Source organism: Ambystoma mexicanum, chromosome 14, assembly GCF_040938575.1.
Source record: "Ambystoma mexicanum isolate Mex_15411 chromosome 14, UKY_AmexF1_1, whole genome shotgun sequence".
In the NCBI taxonomy this organism is placed as follows: domain Eukaryota; kingdom Metazoa; phylum Chordata; class Amphibia; order Caudata; family Ambystomatidae; genus Ambystoma; species Ambystoma mexicanum.
In genome coordinates, this window is record NC_090940.1 from 616772211 (window position 1) to 616795380 (window position 23170).

A 23170-nucleotide genomic window follows, 5' to 3' on the forward strand; every position below is an offset into this window, starting at 1 on the left:
AAGGCACCCAGAAAGCTTCCCCAGTAGCAAGCTTGTCATTGAACAATGGACAGGCCAACACTGGCTGAAGTTAAATCCTAGCAAAGCAGAGCTCTTGACGGCCATCCAAGAATTGGCTGAATGCCCAAACTTATCTCCGACAGTGCATATGGAAGGTGAACTACCACTGGCTACACAGATGTTCCAAAGAGTTATGATCAGGTACTTTCACCCTTGGTCAATCAAACAATCTATTAATTCTTGGCATCCCCACATGGAGTTCAGGGGATTGTCACATTATATTCTGGATTGAATCTGCCCAGGCCCTGTGGATGGTGGGGTGGCCAAGGGGACCAGGTGCCATCTTCGGCTCTGCGATATTGAGCCAGGGGGCGGTGCCTACCATGCCCCGATTGTTAGGCAGGGATTTGTCACATCGAGGCAACCGGACTATCAGCCCTTTTAAAGAACCTATGGGCTCTGGGCCTCCAGGGATTATATCTAGGAACAGTTCCCCATATACAACCCTAGTAGGACACCCACCCACCTACCCCCCGCCTCACCACTCCTGATCCCATCTTCTTTTAAGAAAACAGTACTTTAGCAAGCTCATTCAGATCTCATAGCTGGGCATCATGGTGTTGAAAAAAACACAAGCTCATGCACTCAGTCAATTCTTTTGGCCAGGCATGTATAAACACAAAAGGAGTTTTTGTGAGAAATGCACAATTTGCCAAAATGCCTTAGGTGCTGATATTGGTCGGGAATCAGCGCATCCTTTGCCTAGATGTGACCAGATTGGGCTGGAATATTATGAGACCCTGCCTGGCCCCTTCTAGAAGGTAGATTGGGACAGGTTTCAGGGAACTAGAGTGAGGACCGCGAGACAGGGAGGTGGTGAAAGACACCCACTTTGCCAGTGCCCAGGCCTAGCAAGCAGGCACTCGAGGGACCTTGAGGCGCAGACAAGCGGTCTCCTAAAAGCCAAGGAGAAGACGCAGAGGACTGCAACGTAGAAGCGACAGCCATGAAAGAAGTGCAGGAACCCTTTAAGGACCAGAACGGTGTGACACTGAGAAATGATTGAACTTCCCAGTGAGGGACTAGGGGGTGAGAATTGTACAAACACAGAGACCTGTGCATCAAGCTGAGGAATGCGCCGTACTGCACTGCTGCATTTTTACATAAAAAAAATAATTGTCCCAGTTTTGTAACAAACCCAAATAACCCCAATTTATTTATCATCATTTCTGTCTCTCACTGATCCTACTTAACCTTGTGATACGTGCCACAAGGCCACTAAATTATGTCTGTTGTGCTTCATACAAAGATTTTAACATAACAACCTATCAGACTACTAGTCCACTCTGTAAACCATTACAGAGACTCAGACTGGCAAGGTCATCCTATGTCATTTCTTAAACTCATACTGTCTACCGATTACATCACCAGGAAGGAAGGAAGGAAGGATGGTCTGCCTGGTGATTCCCATACTTTTATTCCTCGGACTCCCTCCTTCATAACTGGTAGGTCTGATGAAGTCCCATGTTAGAACTGGGGTGACCTGGAGGGCTATGAAGTAGACCCTGTAGGAGACCTTAATGATCCTTGAATGGCGATAAGCCATGAGAATATTTCGCAAAGAGTTAATGGGACAGGACATGGAGCGGTCAGGCAACAGGGAGGCGTGAAAGTGATAAACCCGGGTCAAGGGCCAGCCTCTGGAACATCTTCTAACTCCCTCCGTTACCAGGGTTGAGACTAGATGACAGGGCGCAACCAGTCTTCGCAGCCACCCAGAGAATCCCGTTGCCTGTGGTCAAGACTGCCCTGATGCAGATCATGGAGGGTCCAGTAATCTCCTTAACAAGAAAGTCCCTCGTACTGCTCGAGAGGACTTGCTGGGGAAAATACCACTGACTCACTGCAGAAAGGACTTGGTGTTAACGCTACAGTGAAAGACACTTGCAATAAACAGCAGCCATTTGATGTTTTGGCCCAAAAGCATAACATCCATTAAAAAGGTGCCAAAGCAACACGATAACTCCCATGTTAAATATGTAACATTTAAATACATATACTGTTTTAGAGGAGTTCAGGCCACCCCCTGCCCTTGCAGATTCTTCGTCCAGCTAAGAGTTGACTTCCATAATCTAAACCGTCCCATTTTTGCAGCCATACTGCTGTTATTTAAACAGTACTGCCAGAATTCTCTTGATTTAATGCTCTCGTAGTTATGAACTATGTGCCCCAGATAACACAGGCATTGCCCAAAACCTCAGGATTTCAATATGGGTCTATTTGTCTCCAATAAATTGTCGATTTGCAGATTCTGCATAATCTTTCCTCGTGCAGTATGACCATGCTGTGGCCTTGGCCAAGCCTTAATAACAATATGAACCTCCTTTAATTCTACCACATTCAGGGTGCCAGTGGGCTACTAGATGAATTGATCTCTTCTCTTCTGAAGTCTTTCCATATGCATACGCTGGTTTTTCAGGAACCAGTCTCAAGTTCAGTGGTGGAAGGAGGGGGTGAAGGATGGAGCTTCCCTGCTGGACCAGAAGCTCTGGACATGAGGCAACGACAGAAACATGCTTCTTTCCAGATGCGTAAATTGCGAAAAACCACATCTGCAGGAACCAAAAAAGGGCACCCTGGTAGTGAGAAGACTTCTTGAATTTCTGCAGAGTTGGATGAATGAGAGGATTATAGGTAAAGGCATAAAGCAACATTTGCAACCAGTCCAGACTGGAAGCATCTTGCCCAGAACGAGTTCCCGACTCCAGGCGGGAAGCATGATCCAGACACTGGTGGTAGCCGCGTGTCCCAAATAAGCCTAAATCACGCAATCCCCATTTGCTGAATATTGGAGCAAGTGAGTGTTTGGTCCACTCCCATTCAACCTATCTAAGGCATCTGCTTTCACATTCTTTTTCCGCTCAATTGCGGATGCTACAAGGAAAATGCGATTCACAAGAAACTTTTTTTACAAGCATCGGAAAAAAAAGAAAAAGCTGCATACAAACAGATAAGTAGGAACACACACACAACATGAACAACAGCCAGAGAAAAATAGACCGGGAGCATGAACAACCAATGGGCTAGAACAAAGTGGAGCGCAAAATGTTGAAAAGTCAAAACAAAAAACAGTAGGGCTGACATGTTACGTATCTGCATTTGTAAAGCACACGGTCACCCGAGGGCATCATGGCGCTGAAGAGGAAGACTGATCAGATAGGCGAGAGCCACAGAGTAGAGAGCTAAAAAAAGGGTGGTCTTAAGTGCTTTTCTAAAAGCAAGGTGGTTAGGGATTTTCCTTATGACAGAGGGAACACCGTTCCAGAGGTTGGCCGCGGCTATGCAAAAGGCCCTACCACTGACCCTAGTACGATGAAAACTTGGAACAACAAGGAGGTCTGCAGTGGAAGAGCGTAGATGCCGCTCTGGGATATAGCGAGAAAATTTGACCTGCAGAAACTCGGCCCCTTGGCCATGGATAGCCTGGTGAACTCTGCACAGGGCCTTAAAATTGACACGCTGGCTGACAGAGAGCCAATGGAGTGAACGCAGCACCGGGGAAATGTGAGCTCCATATGGGGTACCCGTAGCCAGACTAGCCGCCAGATTCTGTATACGCTGTAGGCGCTGTGTCAAGCCGATAGGCTGCAACAGATATAGCGAATTATAATAATCCAAGTGAGAAAGAACTAATGCTGCGATTACAGGAGGGCACATAGGTTCAGGTATCCTAGGTAAAACCTTCTTCAAAATCCTGAGTTGATAGTGACCAGCTTGACACACGGCAGTCACTTGATTTGACATTGAGAGGGAGGCAAAGAGAATGACACCCAGGTTTTTTACCTTACTAACTGGACTGGGGAGCAGGCCCAGGGAAGGGGGCCAGAAGGCAGTGGCCGAAAGTGAGGGATCCGGGGGACAGCCCACCACCAATACCTCAGTCTTGTCACCTTTGAGCTTGAGCCAGTTCTGGTCCATCCAATGCCAACAGCACTCAAACAGACATGATAAAAGGAGGTAGACCAACAAGGCTTGCACACAGCAAACCATGAGCAAGGGGGGGGGGGGAGGGACTCCAATGTGGTGTTTGGGGACTGCTTGAAAGGTGACACTTAGTTACTAAATGCTTTCTCAAAAGAAGACGACTTGCATACACCTGAAAGTCTGTTTTATAAACAATGTTTGGTTGCTCAAACCTGGCTTTCAAGGTGCTCGCCTTACCATCTAGATACTGAAGCAATTTCCGTTACATTGGTAAGAGGGGAATCGAGTTCTTACTAGAGTCAAAATTAAATATATAACGGCACTCAGAAACGGATGCAAAAATCGGGACAGGATTAATAATGGGAGGAAAGTGACCCATCAGTACTCAGCTTACAGTGCAGCTGAAGCAGGCACATCATTTCATTTCCGTTACCTTGTGGCAGGAGAATCGGACACTTTCTGGATTTGATCAACACAAGAATGAGAGACCAAATGGAGCCGGAAGGGACTCTACAAGTCCAACACAGCAGTCCTTGGGAAAGGTCAGTAACCTCCCTTCATATGCCCTGCCCCTCACTACTATTCCTTCGCTAGTACAGTATGGTGGACGAATCTCGGTTGGGGGCTACACAAAGCGATGAAAGATTTTAGCCTACCGATTTAAGAAGCACAGAGAGAAGCAAAAACACGCCCCTGAAAGTGGGTCCTGGGGATATGACGATGCTTTGATTTGACATGGTCAATCTGGAGCTGCCGTGGAAAGCCAGTAGTTTTATCCTGTAGACACTAGCATGTCGCCTCAGCCTGCACAGCAGACTATGTTATTGTTATGTATGATGTCCCGTAACACAGACTCATCTACAGAAGAAAACTCAGGCATGGACAGGAAAAGAGAGGCAGCTCCATGCAGCAGAATGACCAGAAATAGGGTCGGTCTCCTTATTCTCGATCTGTGCCCTGCCCAAAACATCAACTTCACCCTATTTTCCAATGGTAGAGACAAGGAAACAACAAAACTCAAGGCAAAGTCATACAACGGATTACTCTCTGAAAGACTGAAAGAGGTGACAAGAGGAGAAATAACAAATGGTGGCAAAACGTAAGAGTAGCAATCAAAAATAAATCTTTCTAAGGGGTCCAACCTCTGGTAGAAACAATGTTCATAGAAAAGCCCCCAGAACATCAAGCGAAAGCCTAACAAAGACTTAGAAATGACAGTCTTTCTTGATTGAACAAATCTTTGACGGGTCCACATTTAAATTGATCACTCTTAATAATTCAAACCATTTACAGCGCGTGAAATAGTGCAAACAACAATTAAATGACATGAGAGTATTGATGAGCTAGTGGCCAATCATTCATAGGAGACCTTTTGAAAAACCATACCCATTAAAGCAGGTTCAGTATGAAAACAGCTTAATGATCAATTTGTCAACTATACTGTTCCTCTGTAAATACTGCGCTGTTTTTGATCCGTTTAATATTTATAACACGCAAACTCTCACACTCAGAAACAGCAATTTCTTGACAGACATTTATTTAAATAATCTGTGTGAAAAAGTATCCTTTCGCGTTACTTAGGCTAGCCTACGGTGGCGCTGGTTTCTCACCACTGAAACCTAGGCTATATTGCACATTATCGGCATTATCCTTATTATATAGTACCTAATGCTGGATTCCTCCAGCTTAAAGGCACTTGACTCTGGACAGAACCCATGCTGCACGGCATTGTTCTGCTCCCAAGGCAAGCATGTTGCCCATACACTATCATCCTGGCCAGGACCCCTTATGGCCAGGTCCCCCCAAACAACCTGTTTACCCTTGCTTCTTACCCCAGCCCAAACCACCCCCACACCTTTTAACCCCTTATCCCCACTCCCTATATATCAGGCATTCAGTATTTGTTTCGGTACATTTGCATTAGTTATTTTCTTTCGATATAATTCTTGCATACCAAAAACTTACTTCATTGGATACCTAGGTAACGATAGCAATGTGTCTCTTTTTTGTCTGTTTATCTCTACCTAGTTACACTGCTGGGAATAGAAGGAAAGTGGAGATTGGAATCTAAGCACGCTTTGGGGAACCACGCGTGGGCGAAATGCTGTTAAATCCATTCAATAAATACAGCACAAATGGAATCAGAAATTCTGCAACTCATCTCTCGCTTTACAGCTGAGCACGCCTGTGAAAGAACACGCAGACCTCACATGAGCCCTTGCACAGCCTAGAGTGCATCTTGACAATGCTGTCAACACACCTTCACGTAGACCCCAGCAGACCATCATATAGCACCAGGGCTCCATGTAAGCGCATTGGAGTATGCTACTTCCAAGTAATTACTTTGACATTTTATATCCATTGTTTTATTTTTATTGGGGGGAAACACCTTATCATTTTTCGAAGTAATGACATCGAAGGAAATTACTGCAAAGTAATTACTGCCGTTGGAACTATGGGATGCCAGCGGACCCTTAAATCACTTCCAACAGACACTTGCAAAGCCTCCGAACAGATCCTCACTCGAGACCACATACACATGTCACTATTCCAGCTCACCTGCTCCGCCTCTTAGCACTCAAGCGGGTTGAGGGTGGCAGAAAGTCCACACAAGCAACCTTCAAACCAGGATATAAAGAAAGTTCAAGCAAATGCAATGCAGCATTTGTGAAGGAGGCCGATGATCTGAACTTGGCATCCATCATACGAGGGGGCCCAGGTGCCACCAGACCTCTCCTGGCACATGCAAAGGGAGAGTGGAGATCAGGAAGCAGAATGGCAGTGGCACCTTGAGAGGGGGACGGTCAGGTGGGCAGAGCCCCAGCGCTATCTAAGTAAGGGAGAGGTGATGGGACCAACAAAGGCAGCAGGAGTGGGGAGCTGAGCAATCTAAGGAGAGGAATCACCAACCCCAGAAACCTCAACAAGGGGGCGAGAGGTTATGAGAACTGCCAGGATTTCTGAGGAAGAGGATTGTGCACTCTGTGGCTTCCCAAAGCTAGGTCCACACTCAATAAATGCACACATAATATTAATAATAATAAAGTCATGAGAAACTCGAGGGGAACCTGAGAAGGCAAAGTGTGGACCAGCAGACGAATAAGTAATGAGAAGCAACAGGGCATCACATACAGAAAATACCCAGAATACTACCTACGAGTCTGCTGGGGACACCGTAGAACCTGGATTGCTACTTATGGCCGTCACGGACACCGCGAGAGGCGCACTGTGAGCCATTGGGAGCAGAAAAGGCAGTCTTTCAACCGCTGGTGTAGCGCTGTCATCTTCATGGCTGTCTAGGTGACACGCAGCTGCTGACGGGGACAATGTGTCTGCAAGTTCATGTAACTTTTTATGTCTCCAACAGGAACAGAAGCTATAGGGCTCTTCAGCACCTGGGATCCTGACACATCCCAACAATGACATGGGCAGACATTATGATGGAGTGTGTGGATTTAGCCTTCACTCATCCTCTCACACCCTGTGAGAGCTCCTCTCCACCCGACCCCTGCATACCACTTTCCCCCACTCTTTACTTGCACAGACACCTGCTTTGAGGGGAATGGGGATAGAGGCGAGTGGAAGCTGGACTCACCTGCTGTTTCTGGGACTGGCTCCGCTTAGGAGGCTCGAAAGTGGTGGCACGGCCATAACGCTGCGTGGGATCGTGGCAGACCAGGCCTGGAGGGACACAGAACAGAGGCTTAATGGGAGCATGTAAAGGATGATACAAAAGAAAGGAATTACAAGGGTTGACTCAGTAAACAGTGGTGAAAAGAGCTGCGCAACCAATGCCATCCCACCAGGACACCGAGTGTCGCCACTTGCAGCAACACGCCATGAACCGTGGGTGCAGCTCGCCCGCTCAAAACACAGTAAACCCCCAGGCTAGGTTAAGCACACACACATCACATGGTCTGACCAACACAGTGAAAGACGGGCTTGGGATGGGAGGCCGCTTGATAGCGGCTTTCCTTCCCAGGCAGCACTACGAGGTAAGAACACCGTTTAGTGGGAATAGCACAGTCTAGTGCCAAGATAGTTCCAGTGGCGTCACTGGACCCATTTAACTTAAGTAGCCTGTGCGTTTCCAGGAACGTGGCTCGAGTTAGGGCCAGAATAGTGGAGGAAACCCAATGAGTCTGCTTCACTAGGTCACAAGTATGTTGATTTACAACAGTAGAACAATTATATTTATTAGACCTGGCAGAGGCATTCATGAGCATCACTCGTTATTTCACATTACAGTCTCCATCCACTGAAAGCTATTGGGATCTAAAAACAGGAGTCCTTTCCATTATGAAGTCTAATCCAGTGAAGTGTAATGACACATTGCTTTGATTTCATTTAGTTAGGTCTATATTATTTTCTATTTTCTATTCTTCTTATCAGTTCATCATTACTTGAGGCTCATCAGTGGCAACGGTTGGTGAAATTGTTGTGTTTAACACACAACTTATTAGACAACAAGGTTAGTACATCCCCATGAGATGATTAACATTCAGGTGATTTGTATTCCTATCATTATTTAGATTAAGGTCCCATTTAAATGTAGAACTTTAACGTTCTGGAAGTGAGTGAGTTCCTTTCAGAGGGAAGAAGGGAGAATAACATCCCGCAACGCGTAGTGAGAAGAGGACTCCCAACTCTGCATACAACATCTCAGATTTAAACAAGGGGATCAGTCCTGTGTGAACTCAATTCAGTCACATTGTTGAAATTGATATCATGTTTTTTTTCAAATCAATGTTCTTGTATGTTCTAATATCCCCTTTATAAAACGGGATATTACTGTGAATATGAATTGAATAAGGTGCTTATTAACCCATGTGCCCAATTTCTATCCATTGTAACATCTGCTTGTGAAATATATTGAATGTATGTATGTTTGATCATTTCTTGCTTCTCGAACCTATTATATTTGTACATATTAAAATACCTTAGTTCATTCAAAACTTGCAAACAGCATCCACTGAATGGCGTTTTTGTTTTTCTACTTGTTTCTCCGATTCATGTAATGGTTGTAATAAGATTATATGTCAATAAGGAGTTTTTCGCATAGGAGTGCCTTGGTATTTCCTTGATTAGGTTCAAGGAACACTTTTTTCTTCTGATTGTCTATATTCCTTTAGCCAGTGATATCCTACCCCGGAGCACCTGCAAATACTAGAAATCATTTAACGTGTTAATCAATTCTTGGAAAATGAGTGCCTCCCTCCTTCCATGTGTTGTCCAAACCTTAAAAAGAAACGTAGCAAGCATGCAGCGTATAAGTCACCTGCTTTCTTGCTATGGCTCAACAAAAGGAACCCAGCTAGCAAAAAAAACCATTGGGCGCCACCAGGCAACATGTGAGGGAGGCAGGAACTAGGAGCCGGTATCACACGAAAATACTGTATATAAAAAAACCGAATGGTTAAAATTATCGGATTTGGGCTTTACCAAAACTATGTACAGCCAAAAATGGCAAACATGTCAACCATTCCGTTACCATTATAGCGATCAAGGGAAGCGGGGGTGTCCCCCGCACCGTTGTTCACTATAATGCAATGAGGGGTGGCGGGGGTGCCCCCGCATCCAAAACAAAGTTTTGGAGAAAAAACAAAAATAAAAAAAAAAAAAAGGACCCTGCTGCGCTGGTTCCCATCCACAGAGGTGAAGGGTACTGGCGCTGCAGGGACTCGGTGGCACACAGCGAACCGTGCTGCCAAAAGATAAGTAAGGGTGTGGGGGAGAGGGGGGGGCAGAAAGGCCATGTAGTAGTGGAGTGCTTATTTCGAATACGAACATTTAGAATGCAAGATTTTCGTCTTTTCCAAATAATCACGTACATACCTGGGAGCCAAGCAAGCCATGGGAATTAAAAGTCTGCTTGAGAGGGAGTAGTTCGGTGCAGGTTTGTGGTGATGCTGAATTGGGATGGAGCTGGGTGATGTTGGGGGGACAGAGTGATGTTGGCTCTGCGTGCTAGGTGATGATGGAGATGAAGAGCAGTGAAGCTGAATCAGGCTGAATGTAACTAGTAATGAAGGGCCAGCTGCAGGACTCACAAGGAAGTGCTGTGGTGTGTCCAAAGCTGGCCCCTGGCTCAGATTTGCCCCCAGAGAATAATGCTGAGCTAGCACCATTATCACAGCTCTGAAGCTTTCCAAGTTGTAATCAGGGTCCAATGACATTCAAATGGTCCAACTTTTACTTTACATTGAAAAGCATTGAGCCTGAGAATTACTTTGCACGGTCATAGTGGTCACATTGTCCTTTTTAAAGTAGGAATGTTAGTAAAATGCTGGTAGGACCCTCCGACTGCAGATCAGGCACTATTAGCCAGACGCAGGTCTCCGACAGGTCCAGCGTTGGCCCGGCCACTGCGCTGCCAACGTGGCAACCTTCCAAGTGGATGCAAAAGGCATTCTTCCATAGGATTGAGCAGATCTTGTACTCCTGGTGAGAGAGCCTACAGACAAGGAATGTACATGCATGCTGTGCTTGACGAACATGGCAGAGTGTGCCTGTGTAAATAGCCTGAGCTCTACATTAAGAACGCTTTAGACAAAACACTGCTTCATATGTGTGGACTTACCCACGAGCGTAAACATGTCAGAGAGCATGCTGGCTTTCACCTTCAGATCCAATGGTGCATCACTGACCACACAAGGAAGAAATCAAGGAAAGAACAGACATTACTTTCACAATGGAGCAATTTCAAGCTTAGCCCCATTCAAGACACATTAGATGAAATGCAAGGCATGAAAACTCCCAACTCACACAGAAGCTCAGCCCAGCAGTAGACACGGCAGGGCATAAACAGGAGACAGACAGACAGACAGACAGACACACACACACACACACACACCTGCATGCTGCAAATAATGATCTAGTACACACAAGCTCATGCTTGCAGAACTGAAGAATGATACAACACACACGACTGAGGGCTCGAAAGCAAGCGGATGTCTGTGATTTCACTGAATCCATTTCTTTGAATTATTTTTTTTAGAATGCATGGAGAGACCCCTGCTTTACCCCTCCCCTCTACTCCTTCTACTATCCCCTTACACCCACCCCATCTATGTTTTACATTTTACCTACTTACCTAACCAATTTGAAGACAATAAATTTGAAGACTTCTGAGTAGGAGAAATTGGATTTTGTGAAATCTACGGATACCATAGAAAGCACACACAGGCTCAGTCCTGCAGTGTCAACATCATGAGACAGTTGTGAAGGCATCATGAAGCAAGCCACAGACAACAGATTCAAAGTAAAAAAAAATGGCTTATTAAATCGAATGTCAGGAAGGTTGAAGGCCTAACTTGCCCTATGGTACAGTGGGATTTCCCTACCTAAACAAAACTAAGGCAAGTCTGATTGAGTTCAACCGAAATGCCTATGTGTCCAAAACCTATCCTTGCACTCACACCTAAAACTAAACTATGTTTAAGGATGTCTCTAGTGAACGAAATGGTGATCAACATAAAGTTCTGAGCTTCGTCCAGCTCTTAGATTCCTTTTCAGCTCCCCTGCCCCAAGTTCATAAAAGTCTTAAGATGACCTTTTCCAAGTTCAATGCAATACAGATCCACACAATTCCGGGGCTCCCTTCCCCAAGTCTCAAGCAACACAGTTCAAAAGAAAGGTTTAGGCTCCATCCTCAAGACAGCACTTATTGTCTATCAAGTCTCAAGATTCCCTTCCCCAAGATTTCAACGCAGCACCCTCTGGTTACCCTCACCAGTCTGCTTACAGTGCTTCTCCTTGATTTCTTTCTCAAAGCCTTTTAGCTTTCTTCATTTAGGGCCCACACGGTCCACCATCACAGGTCACGCAACCAGGAACCCCCAAGCTCTCCAGTTCACACAGGTGAATCTGTACCTGCTCCTGTGCACATATTCACATTCATTTGCCAAGTCTCAGTCTGTTGACTTTAGGGCTTTCGTCCTTTCCTGGTTTCTCCTAGTTAGCCTCTTGTTTGGCCCCACATGTCACACATCTCTTGCTAGGCTTTGCCTTTGTCGCACTGTCTCCGGTCATAAAGTTCACTTTGTGGTGGTCTAGTTCATACCCCCACTTGCGTTATTTTCTGCATGATGCTTTTCATATGGGCACTTTCCTCTTGGCTTCTGCTCGGCATTAGCTTTGCCCATAAAACAAAGTTCTGTATTCAATATGCCTACTTTGGCATATTTTCTACTTTGGCTTAGATCCCAATTTTCATTCAGTTCGGTATTCAATATATATCAGATATTTCAGCGTTGTTTCAAGTTTGCACCCAATTCATTTAATATATGCATTTCAGCGTTGTTTCAAGTTTGCATCCAGCTCGGTACTCTATATGCATGCGTTAACTTTATTTCAAGGTTTCATTCCGTTCCGCATTCAATAAGCCTCATACAGCACTGTTACTTGGACGCAGTGTTCTAAAGGTGCCCAGCTCCGAGTGACTCCCCCGACACTTACCGGTCCTTGGCGACCTCTGTGGCTACATGCAGCCCAGCACAGAGACTCCCACTCCTGTGGCAATCCAACGCCCCCCCTGCACTGGGGCTCCACAGTTGTTCTGGGCATCAGGCACTCTGGTGTTGGGTGCTTTGACAAGTAGCCAGGGTCGCTGCTTGAAGGCCTGTACTTTTTGGTGAGGTTCTTATCCACTGCAGGACTTGATTCGGGAACATCCCAATTTGCCATTACGTTTTTTGGAGGGTGACATAAAATGGAAGTACAGGATCCTTCTGTGGACCTTTTTCGAGAATGTCTGTCAGGTCGTCTTGTTCGAATGGCAGAGCATCTCTGCCCTACCCCAAAAAATCAATAACCCTGGTCATAAACTGCTTGTAAGAGGCATATGCATGTTCTGCCTGGTCTGGCTTGCCAAGTTCGGGTGATGTGTGAACTAGCACTAGCTGACTGAAGATTCTCATATAAGTCCATTAACCTGGACTCTTCTGAAATCAGGGCATCTAGGACGTTAGTTGTGCCAAACTCCAGACCAAATGGAGGAGTGTCCTGGTCCGATGGCTCGTGCTCCTCATAAACACAGGGTAAAGATTTAAAAAAAAATCCTTCCTTGGTAAAGGCTTATAGGATTTTTCAACTTCTTTCGAAATTACTGGAGGTTTAGTGGGCAAAGGCGGCAATTGCGTCGATTGCTTCAACAGTAATGGCGTCGACGGCTTCGGCACTGATGGCGTTGATGGTCTTGACGCTAATGGCGTCGATGTTTCTGATGATGTATGCATCAATCTATGCGTCGACGGAGCCCTCTAAGGGCTTGACCCGAAGGAGTCTTTGATGGTTTTCCGTTGTGTCGACACCTCTGCGGTTCTCGATGGGTCCTCAGCCTGCGTCTTGGGCTCAAGAGCGAACAGGATTTAGCCCTGGCCATTTGCTTGTCGGGTATTGCCCGCACGACCGGAGCATGGCTTTTTCCATATTTTTTCTTCTAAGAGGTCTGGGCCTCTTTCTCGAAAAATGTTAAGTACTTCCTGCCTGAATTCGTCCCACTGAGCCGGTGTGGAGGATTTGGTTCGGCAGGTTATTCTTCTCTCTGGAGAAGAATCTGATTACTAAGAAGGAAGCAATCTATAGCGCCTTTTCTTTATCTTCTTCGATGAGGACAAGGAATGGTGCGACCAGCTCCTGGAGCATGAACGGTTTTTGGGTCTCTTCCTTCGAGGAGAGTCACCTCTCAACTCGTTGGACGAGCGTTTCTTCGACGGAGTCGTCAAGGGGGATTTAGTTGGGAGCCTACCCACCGCTAAATTCCCTTTACTTCCTTTCAGAGCCTTACCAGTCATGGTCTGGCAGGACTCACAGTCCGCTGTCCTATGCTCCACACCAAGGCACCACAGGCACACTCGATGAGGATCCATGAGAGACATCTTGGCACTGCAGTCGTAAAAGTTTTTTAATCCGGTCTTCGGGTTGATGGTGTCAAAGACGAGGCCATCATAATAGAGTGTCATAGTTTTTTGGGACAAAGAAACAAAGCGTGCCATATTTCTCGAAGGGTTAGCAATCGCGGAAAAACAGAACTTAAGTTAACAAGCGTTGCGCGTGCTATATATTCCGACTACGACATCGAACCTGAGATGGAAGCGCTCGAGGAACATCGATTCAACCCCATCGACGCACACCGCACTCTGCTGAACTTTTTCCCCCAAAGCAGCTAAAGCTGGAAGGGAAGATATCTAAAGGTGAGGAATACGTGAGAGGACACAATCCATTTGAAAATGCCTTTTAACATTGTGTTTGTTTACTTGCTGAAACGTACCCAAGGTTAATGTCTCCAGAGCCCTGGTCCTCTCCAAGCTGGACTACTGTAACAGCCTCCATCTAAATCTGCCTGCCTCCACTCTCCGCCCGCTGCAAATTATCCAGAACAGGACTGCGAAACTTGTCCTTGGCCTCAAGCGCAGGGATCATATCTCTCCAGGACTGAAGTCTCTGCATTGGCTCCCAGCGGCTGCGAGGATTAAGTTCAAAACCCTCTGCATTGTACACACGGCCTTCTGGGGTCTGGGGCCGCAATACCTTCAACTCTCTCTTCCTAAATATCTTCCTTCTCGAGCTCTTCGCTCATCTGCCTCCAACTCCCTCAGGGTCAGTCGCTTTTCCAAGCAACAAGTTGGTGGCAGATGACTCTTCAGCAGGGGCCTTCCTCTGGAACAGCCTTCCTGCCTCCCTGAAACTCGAGGAGAACCATCTCCGGTTCCGGAAACACCTCAAAACCTTCCTCTTTGCTTCTGCTTTCCCTCCTCCCCTCCCTAGCTGAATTCCTGACTGGAAAAATGGCACTGGTTACCTGGCCACCCTTTCTGATCTCTGGCCCAGGCCCCGTCAACTGCCCACCTGAACTGCCTCCCTGGCAAACCCTGCACTTGGGGACCGATATTTTCTGTATCCCTTCAGTCCCCCTTCCAGCACTTATGTCTGCACTTCCTTGCACTTGCCACTAGCTGGCTGTTTTATGTGTCTTATTTATCTTATTTATTCCACTTTCCCATGTACTGCACTTTCCCCTCTCCCTTCCCCCCGCGCACTTTTCCTTTCCCCCCTTCCCATGCACTTGCGCGACCTGAATGACACCTGGCCTAGTAGGATCGTGGTCTGTCCTCCCTTTGTTCCCCCCCTTGCCTCGTCGCGCCTTGAAACACTTGTTTATGGGCGCGTTATAAATGCCATATCATATCATATATCATATCATAATGAGTTTTGTTGAAACTTCAACTTTGTGGATATTCTGGGCAGCGAAAGGGAGTTTTTTTTCCATCCTTTGAATGTTCTTTCTTGGAGTTATGACCATGACCCGCACCCATAATCTCTTTTTGTCTTCTATTGTTCATTCCCCCATTCTCCTCTTCCACCCAACAATCTCAATTTTTTTTCAAAAAGCTTCCCATCGCCATTAATAGGAAAAGGTGCGCTTAAGAGGGATATGTAGGGGGTGGGGGAAGAAGTCTCCCGATAGCCATTTTTTGTATGCTTTCAATTCCCACACACCCATTACTTTCACACGCCATCTCCTTCCCTTCTCCCCAAGGCTCCTTTCTAATGTGCATGTTTGCTGTTTTTGTCATTGCTTAGCCATGGTGTCTGAATGATGGAGTTGCAGTTTTTCTCCATCTCTGAACGGCCATACTCCTCCTCTGATGCCAAGTATATGTTCAACACAAATTCATGGCCAGTTTGAATATCGTTTATCTTTTTTCAGCAGGTATCATTTTGTCAGGATTTTTTTCCTTTTGGTAGACAGAAGCCAGAAGTAAGAGGTCCCCCCCCCCCTTCCCTTTTGTTCACTACAAAGCCCTTGCAAGCTAGCGTAGTAATGGCGCCGAAGACATCCATGTACCAATGAAGCATATTCTTGAGGGCGGAACTGAAAGGGTGTCAGGGGACACAATCTGGCCAATTATGCCAATCTTTGGGACTGGAGACACAAACTGTGCAGAACATTACACAGGACAGTCACAGCATAGGTTAATGCCGAACCAAAGGACCTCCAACCATCTAGACAGATGGTGGACCGGGGGAAACGGAATCCACAGTCTGAACCACAAAAGCAATATGAAGATGTGCCAATGTAGAGTGGAGCTCTGCAAGAAGAGTCTGGTCTGACCAACTAGAGAGAAGGCACTCCGGGATGGAATGTGGTGCAGGAGTTATGTGAGTGGGACTTGCATATGGGAAGAGCTACGTCCACGCACCAATTTCCATCTCTTTGTGCACTGCAAGAAATGTTCTGACCTTGGTACCTATAGCACGGATATCCCGGGAGTCTGGGAAGAAGGGGCTGCATGTACCAGCAGTGTGTGTGTCTGAAAATAAGTTTTAAAATGTATGTGAAGGTTGGAAATCTGGGGGACTACTACATTTTGAAAAATAAGCCATCCCTATGTAGATTTGTATGGGTCACGAAGACAACTCCCCCACTCAAGAATAATTTGAAAATGGTCTCTGCACCACAAATGTGCATTAATCAAATACCCCAAAGAACAACAAGCATGATGAAACAAACAGATAAGAATGAACAGAGTAGAGCCCGCTGCACATGTTAGCTGAGGATTGTTGAATCTCATGCATGTCAGAGCACAGGGAAGGTGGGTCCCAAGGTTTGCAGATGAGAGGCATGGCTAGGAGTGATGGGGGTGCTTAGTCTGACTTCATGGGTAGGTGGTGCAGTGATGGTGTGCTTGCTCATGAGGGTTTGTCAAGCTAATGTTGGTTCTGGTTATTTCCCCCAATGTTGCACCCACTCAAGTAAGTCCTGGCTGCCACCTTGATTTGCCTGGATTCCCTCTCACAGCACAATCCACCGTCAGTACTTCAACATTCCATTAAGAGACGTAGACCATGTTTTCTCAGGTACATTAACAAATTAGGCAGCCTTCTTTGATCTTTTCGCAGTTCCTCTTTTTCCAGATATACATTGGTGTGATTTGCTGCTGAGGTTTCTTGTACCCCAAAGCACAGGTTTTGCCATTGCTGTTTTTGTCCCCTTGAATAACATGCTTTCCTCTCACTTTGATTCAATTGCCTTGCCTAAAGCTTTTCAGTCTCTAAATTGCCCCCCTCTTCCCACCAACTATGACCTCTAGAGGGAAACCCTGCATCTTTACAAAAGGAGGCATTTGTCCCATATGGCCAGACACAGCAGCCATTTTTGGAACAGCACACCATTCTGTGATCACTAAATACCAGTTGCCCGCCAGAACATACATTGCATAGTTATATAAATGTCATTTTGCTGCCTAGGAATCAATTGCATAGCTGGATAAACTTCACTTTGCTTCCTAGGAATCTTCATTTTGCTACCTAGGAATCCATTGTATAGCTAGATAAACTCACTTAATCCATTGCATTTTACAAGTTAATGCACTGAAGGTAAAATCTCAGTCTACTCACCAGGCCAGAGAGGGGGAGAGGTTCACCTCCAGGAGCCACGGCTTCAGATTTGCATCAATGAGGACATCAAATCCATAGAGTTCTGCAGAAGAAAACATCACGCTATGACCACAAGAAGCACAGAGGAAGAAATCGGGAGAGAACAGACAAACATTTTTACTTCTTGGGGAAGCCGTAATATCGAGCCTAACCCATTCCCGGTCATGAGGAGCCACTTTATTTGTTGATTCATAACGTGGCCTCTGTGAACGCAGTCTCTTCGTAGAGTCACTGCAAAGCAGAAGAAAAAGTTATTTGTATTCCATTATGTTGGTCCGAATAGATATTTGTTTCCTCTGAAGATTCAGAATTCCCTTTTTTACCTCACACAATCCAACAAGGGTGCTTCATATATGCCCCAGGTAGTCCGGTTCATGATGCGCTCCCCAACTGGATGTTCTGATTGAGGTGGCATTAGGAGCCAACTGAGGGCAAGTGCAGGCAGAAGAACCCAGAGAGAAAAGACGGTTTCCAGCAAGAATATCAATACAGAAGGTAGGTAACTTACTACTCTAGTAGATAATATGCTCACTATCACCTGGCATTCATATTTATTAGCACCATTGGAGGGCGTGTCTGCCAAGCAGAATGCTCAGAATGTAGGCTTTATACATCTGAGCGCTCTGACCCGGGCCCCCGTCCTCCTTGTCCCCCACCTGAATGATCTGCAAAGATCCAAGGTAAAATGATTGTTTCATTCAGAACATCAAATATTGTTTTTGATTTACATCAAATGTACGCTTGTTTGGAGCAAATGTGTGATACCTGGTAGAGGGATCAAGATGGAATCAGGTCGCTGATGAGATTGTTGGGCAATTGTGAAATCTTCTAGTATAATGTTATTTGGGAGGGCCAGGTTAACTGGAAAAAGAGCATGAAATACCTTTCCTACTTACCTTTTTTATGATCCATGCAAGATTACTTGCTGGCAGCTTCATTCCGTTTTAAATAAATACACTGAAACCGGAATTTGAATGGTCATGCAGCAAGCCACCATTTTTACCCACCTCTCTCCAAGTCTGTTAGCACTGATGTGCAGACAATGTTAAACACTCCTGGATTTGGCTTCACTAAGGCACATGGAAATAGAGGAAGGTGCCCAAGACCTGGCAACTTTGCCCTGGAGAGAAGGCCAAGATGAGAATACCTGTTGTCTTCTTCTAGAGTTACACAGATCAGATAAACAGGAGTATGATATATGGATGGATAGTGGTGGGATATATGGATGGATAGAGTGCTGTGCAGGATGTGAAGGATAGATGGAAAGGATAAAGGATGGAAGAAACTGAATCATGGCAACAGGCATGGCTTCATCCCTCCTTTCTTGCCTCCTCGCCTCTATTTCTTCTTCTTACCATAATTTCTTTTTTAACTTTTCTCCCATCGTCTTCGTTTCATTGGCTTAATCCTTTACTTTCTCTCATCTCCTTTCTTATTTCCCCGACATCTTTTTTGTCCTTTAGCTCGTCTTCCTTCTTCGTCTCATCGATTTTTTTTCTGACATCATATCTCCTTTCTGTGTGGCTATTTCAACTAATGTTGTTGCTCCCATGCTATCACACCTCATAACTGTCTTCCTCGCTACTCCTCTTTTTCTTGAATTCTTCCTCTCATCTCATTTCCTTCCTTCCTTGCTCTTGTATCATCTTCCTCCCGCTCATCCCGATTGTTTTTCCCTCATCTCATCTTCCATTTGCGCTCTTCCTTTGATGCCCTCCCATCACCATGTCCTCTCTTGCAGATGAAGAGATTTCCTTACGTGGGCAAAACGTTAAACGCTAAATGAAATAGTTAAATGATTTTAGATATTGCGTTTTTTTGTCTAAAAGTTAAGTGCTGACTGCCTTGCACACTTCTTTCGAAGCAGTAAATGGCTTTACACTGAGAATCTATATGAGACTAAATGTAATGAGGAAACATTCCTTCATGTTCAATTCTTTATCCAGGTTGGATTTGGACACATTTCCGCTGCAGTCTAATGCAACCTGAAATTGACTAATACAACGATTGTCCTACTAGTCCCATGGAAAATAGAGTACAAAAGTGAAGGTTGGACCCTCTAACCCATCATAATACTTCACTGCAGCAACTGGGTAATCTGGGCAGTCTAAAGTGGAGGCAGACATTTCAAAAGGCTGACAATTCAACCAAGGGATGCCCTACCCTCATTTCGAACAGCACCCAGAGGTGCTCAAGCCACTGACATCAATCGTGTGCGATTTCAGAATCAAATGCATCTTCAGATAACAGCTGCCTTCGAAGAATATTATTGAACAATTCCCTGATAGTTCATACCAAAATCACCCAAGCCATATGGATTATGGTCATCAGATGGCAAGGTCAATGTAACATGGAGTACCATATGAGCATCATATTCCTTCACATGTGACTAATTCCCCATGACACCTGAATCACTCAGCACAACATAAGTACACTAATGAATCCTCTACTAAAGGACTCTAGGTCAGCTTCAGACAGACAGCACTGTGTAGGCTGTTGGTTACATGACCAGGCCCTGCCAATCAGTTCCTCTGACCACCACCGATTTAATCAGTCCTGCTTAGGCGTCCTCATCATCGCCATCATCATCAGCAAAGCACGGGCATAGAGAAGGACCGCACCCGTTTGTGCCCAATATGGCCAAGGGCCTGACCTGCTATCCTGCATTTCGCCTACAAACTAATCGCTACTACTGCTATTCACCAAAAGACATCAACATGCTTCTCCTCCCTCCAAAGCCGATCCTCACTCTCACTCGGGTTTGAATGGCCGAGTGCCCTGGGCAGCACCAACAAGCTACCCTAGCAAACCTCATCAATATTGCCCTTGCCCCATCAAACACCCACAGACCACATGCACATGCCCTCATGTTGATCAATGCTCGCTCAGCAGTCGCGAATGCTGCAGAGATCACTGACCTCATCTCGTACAACAACCTTGATGCCCTTTTCATCACTGGAACATGGTTTACCCCATCCTCTCCATATGCTTTTGACATCCTCCTACACCAAACCTACAATGCTTCTGCATCCAACATGCCGACCGGCTAGGAAGGGCAGGAGGTGGAGTGCCAATTGTACACATGAGCGATTAGCCATGCTCCATCATCCCCCCTCCCAGAACAAGCTCATTTGCATCACTTACCAGCCAGTTCTCTATACTACAAGGAATCCATCATCTTCCACCTCATCTACGGACCACCTCACAGGCGTAACTCTTTCATTGCAGGCATCTCCAACTTACACTCCACTACCAAACGAACAAGTTACTTTCTTACCTGGTAACGTTCTTTCGATGGGATGTTCCACTGACGTATTCCGCATCTATGACAGTAATCACCACAGCTGTGCTGCCTCAGATTTTTTTTTCGCCGTAGGCGTCCTGCGTCGATGACGTCGATACGCTGTCCTCGAGGGCTTCCGTCGAGCCAACGTCACTGGATGTTATATATAGGATGCACAGCGCCCGTAGCCTCAGTTGTTCAGTTATAGTTTTTTCCCAGAACGTGTGGCACCAATCTCCTGCCAGTATGACTGCAGAAAGCCTTGCGGAAACGTAAGCTGCAATCGCATAAGAAATTCTGTAGAGGGGCAGGCTGGGAGGGTGCGATGTGGAATACGTCGGAGGAACATCCCATCGAAAGAACGTTACCAGGTAAGAAAGTAACTTGTTCTTCGAGGGTATTGTGTCCTCCGACGTATTCCACATCTATGACAGACTCCCAAAGCAGTACCAACGTATGGAGGTGGGTAAAGAATTTAGAATTTTAGAATGCCCAATCAAATTGCAGAATAGAGGACCGCCTAACCAAAGGCTAAATATTGCCCATGGATGGAAACCAGGGAATAGAGTCTGACAAAAGTATGGACAGAGGCCCATGTGGCTGCTTCACAGATATTACAAATGGGAACACCCCTCTGCAGAGCAGTGGAGGCAGCCACAGCCCTAGTGGAATGAGCCCGTAAGCCCACCAGAGGGTCCTTAACCGCCAGACGTTAGCATTCAGAGATTGTCAAGATGATCCATCGGGACAAGTTCTGCTTAGAAACAGCTTGAACTAAACGCCTTCCAGTGTATCCTACAAATAGCTGATCGTCCACTCTGACCCCGGACATGCGTGAGATGTAGAAACTTAAAGCTCTCCTAGGATCTAACCTATGGAGCCTCTCCTCTTTCTTACCAGGATGTGGAGGTGGGTAAAACGCCGGAAGAATTACCTTCTGGCTCAAATGAAATTCCGACACAACTTTTGGAAGAAAAGAAGGACGAACCCTAAGGACAACCCTGTCCTTATGGAACACCGTGAAAGGTGGCTTGGCGGAAAGTGCCTGCAATTCACTCACTCTGCGAGCGGAAGGAACCACAACTAAAAATACAGTCTTCAATGACAACAGTCTCAATGGACAAGAATGCAAGGGCTCAAACGGAGCTCCCATGAGGAACTTCAGAACCAAGTTCAAATCCCATCCCGCCACCTGGAAAGGCGACGGTGGAAAGACATTAGTTAGCCCTTTAAGAAACTGAGAAATCAAAGGAATCTTAAAATAAGAACACTCCTCAGACGAGTGCTCAAATATGGACAGTGCTGCCAGGTAACCCTTAATGGTACCCCCTTGTGGGCTAAAGAAAGCAAAAAAGACAGAACCACAGGAATGGCACATGAAAAAGGATCCACATTCTTTACCCTGCACCAATCGCAGAACTTTCTCCAACGGCAACGGTACAGGGACTTTGTTGCGGGCCTTCTGGCCAAAAGCTACACCTCCATCACGTCTTCAGGGAGGTCCCAATCCTTATACCTCAACCTTTCAGATACCAAGCATGAAGGCTGAGAGACTTGACCTCTGCATGGAGAGCCCGACCCCCCTCCCGTGAGAGCAGATCGTCTCGATAGGGAAGACGGCTTGAAGGGCAGATGGACATGTCGAGAAGGTGCGGGTACCACGCTCTCCTGGCCCATGCCGGAGCAATGAGGATCATTCGGGAAATGTACCTCCGTAACCTCCTCAGCACTTGCGGAATGACGGGGACTGGAGGAAACGCATACAGCAGTGGGAAGGACCACTCCAGTACAAACATGTCCCCTAAGGCTCCTCTTGGAGGAAATTCCCGCAAGCAGAATCTTTCACACTTCCGGTTGACACTGGTGGCGAAGAGATCTACTTGTGGGGTCCCCCAAAGGGCGAATATCTCCAAAAGAACTTCCTGAGCGAGCTCCCACTCGTGAGAGACCGTGTTCTACCTACTCAGAGCGTTAACCGCCTCGTTTTCGTCTCCGGCCAGATGGACTGCCGAGATCGAAATTTCCTGCTGGATGGCCCAGAACCAGAGCTGCATTGCCTCTCTGCGCAGTGGGAGTAACCCTGCCGTCCCCTTTTTGTTGACGTAGTGCATGGCCACTGTATTGGCTGTCAGAATCAGGACATTCTTCCCCCGCACAGTCGGCAGAAAAGCCTTCAGGGCTAGCCTGACGGCCCTCAGCTCCAACAGATTGATATGGAGTCTGGACTCCGACGGAGACCAACGACTGCTGACTGTCAGCTCGTTGGCATGAGCGCCCCATCCCGTGAGGGATGCGTCCATCACGATCATCACCTCCGGCCAGTGTAGCCAAAACTGAGCACCCCTCATCAGATTGCCTTCGACGGATCCTGGGCGACCAAGGGCGGCACCTGAACGGGATCCAACATCCTGCCAGAGGACTGCGACCACTGCATCTTGAAAGCCCACTGCAGAGATCTCACCC

At 46.3% G+C, this 23170-nt stretch overlaps 1 protein-coding gene across 5 annotated transcripts in view; it reads right to left on the reverse strand.

Moving 5' to 3' along the window:
* TTLL5 (tubulin tyrosine ligase like 5) overlaps positions 1 to 23170 on the reverse strand; it is a 769178-nt gene that overhangs the window by 534028 nt on the left and 211980 nt on the right. For all 5 annotated transcript variants that reach the window (XM_069638032.1, XM_069638034.1, XM_069638033.1 and 2 more), the window contains 3 exons: positions 17386 to 17467; positions 10565 to 10626; positions 7580 to 7665 (listed from right to left, as the gene is read on the reverse strand). In XM_069638032.1, the coding sequence (XP_069494133.1) occupies positions 7580 to 7665; positions 10565 to 10626; positions 17386 to 17467 (230 nt within the window). The remainder of the gene's footprint in view (positions 1 to 7579; positions 7666 to 10564; positions 10627 to 17385; positions 17468 to 23170) is intronic.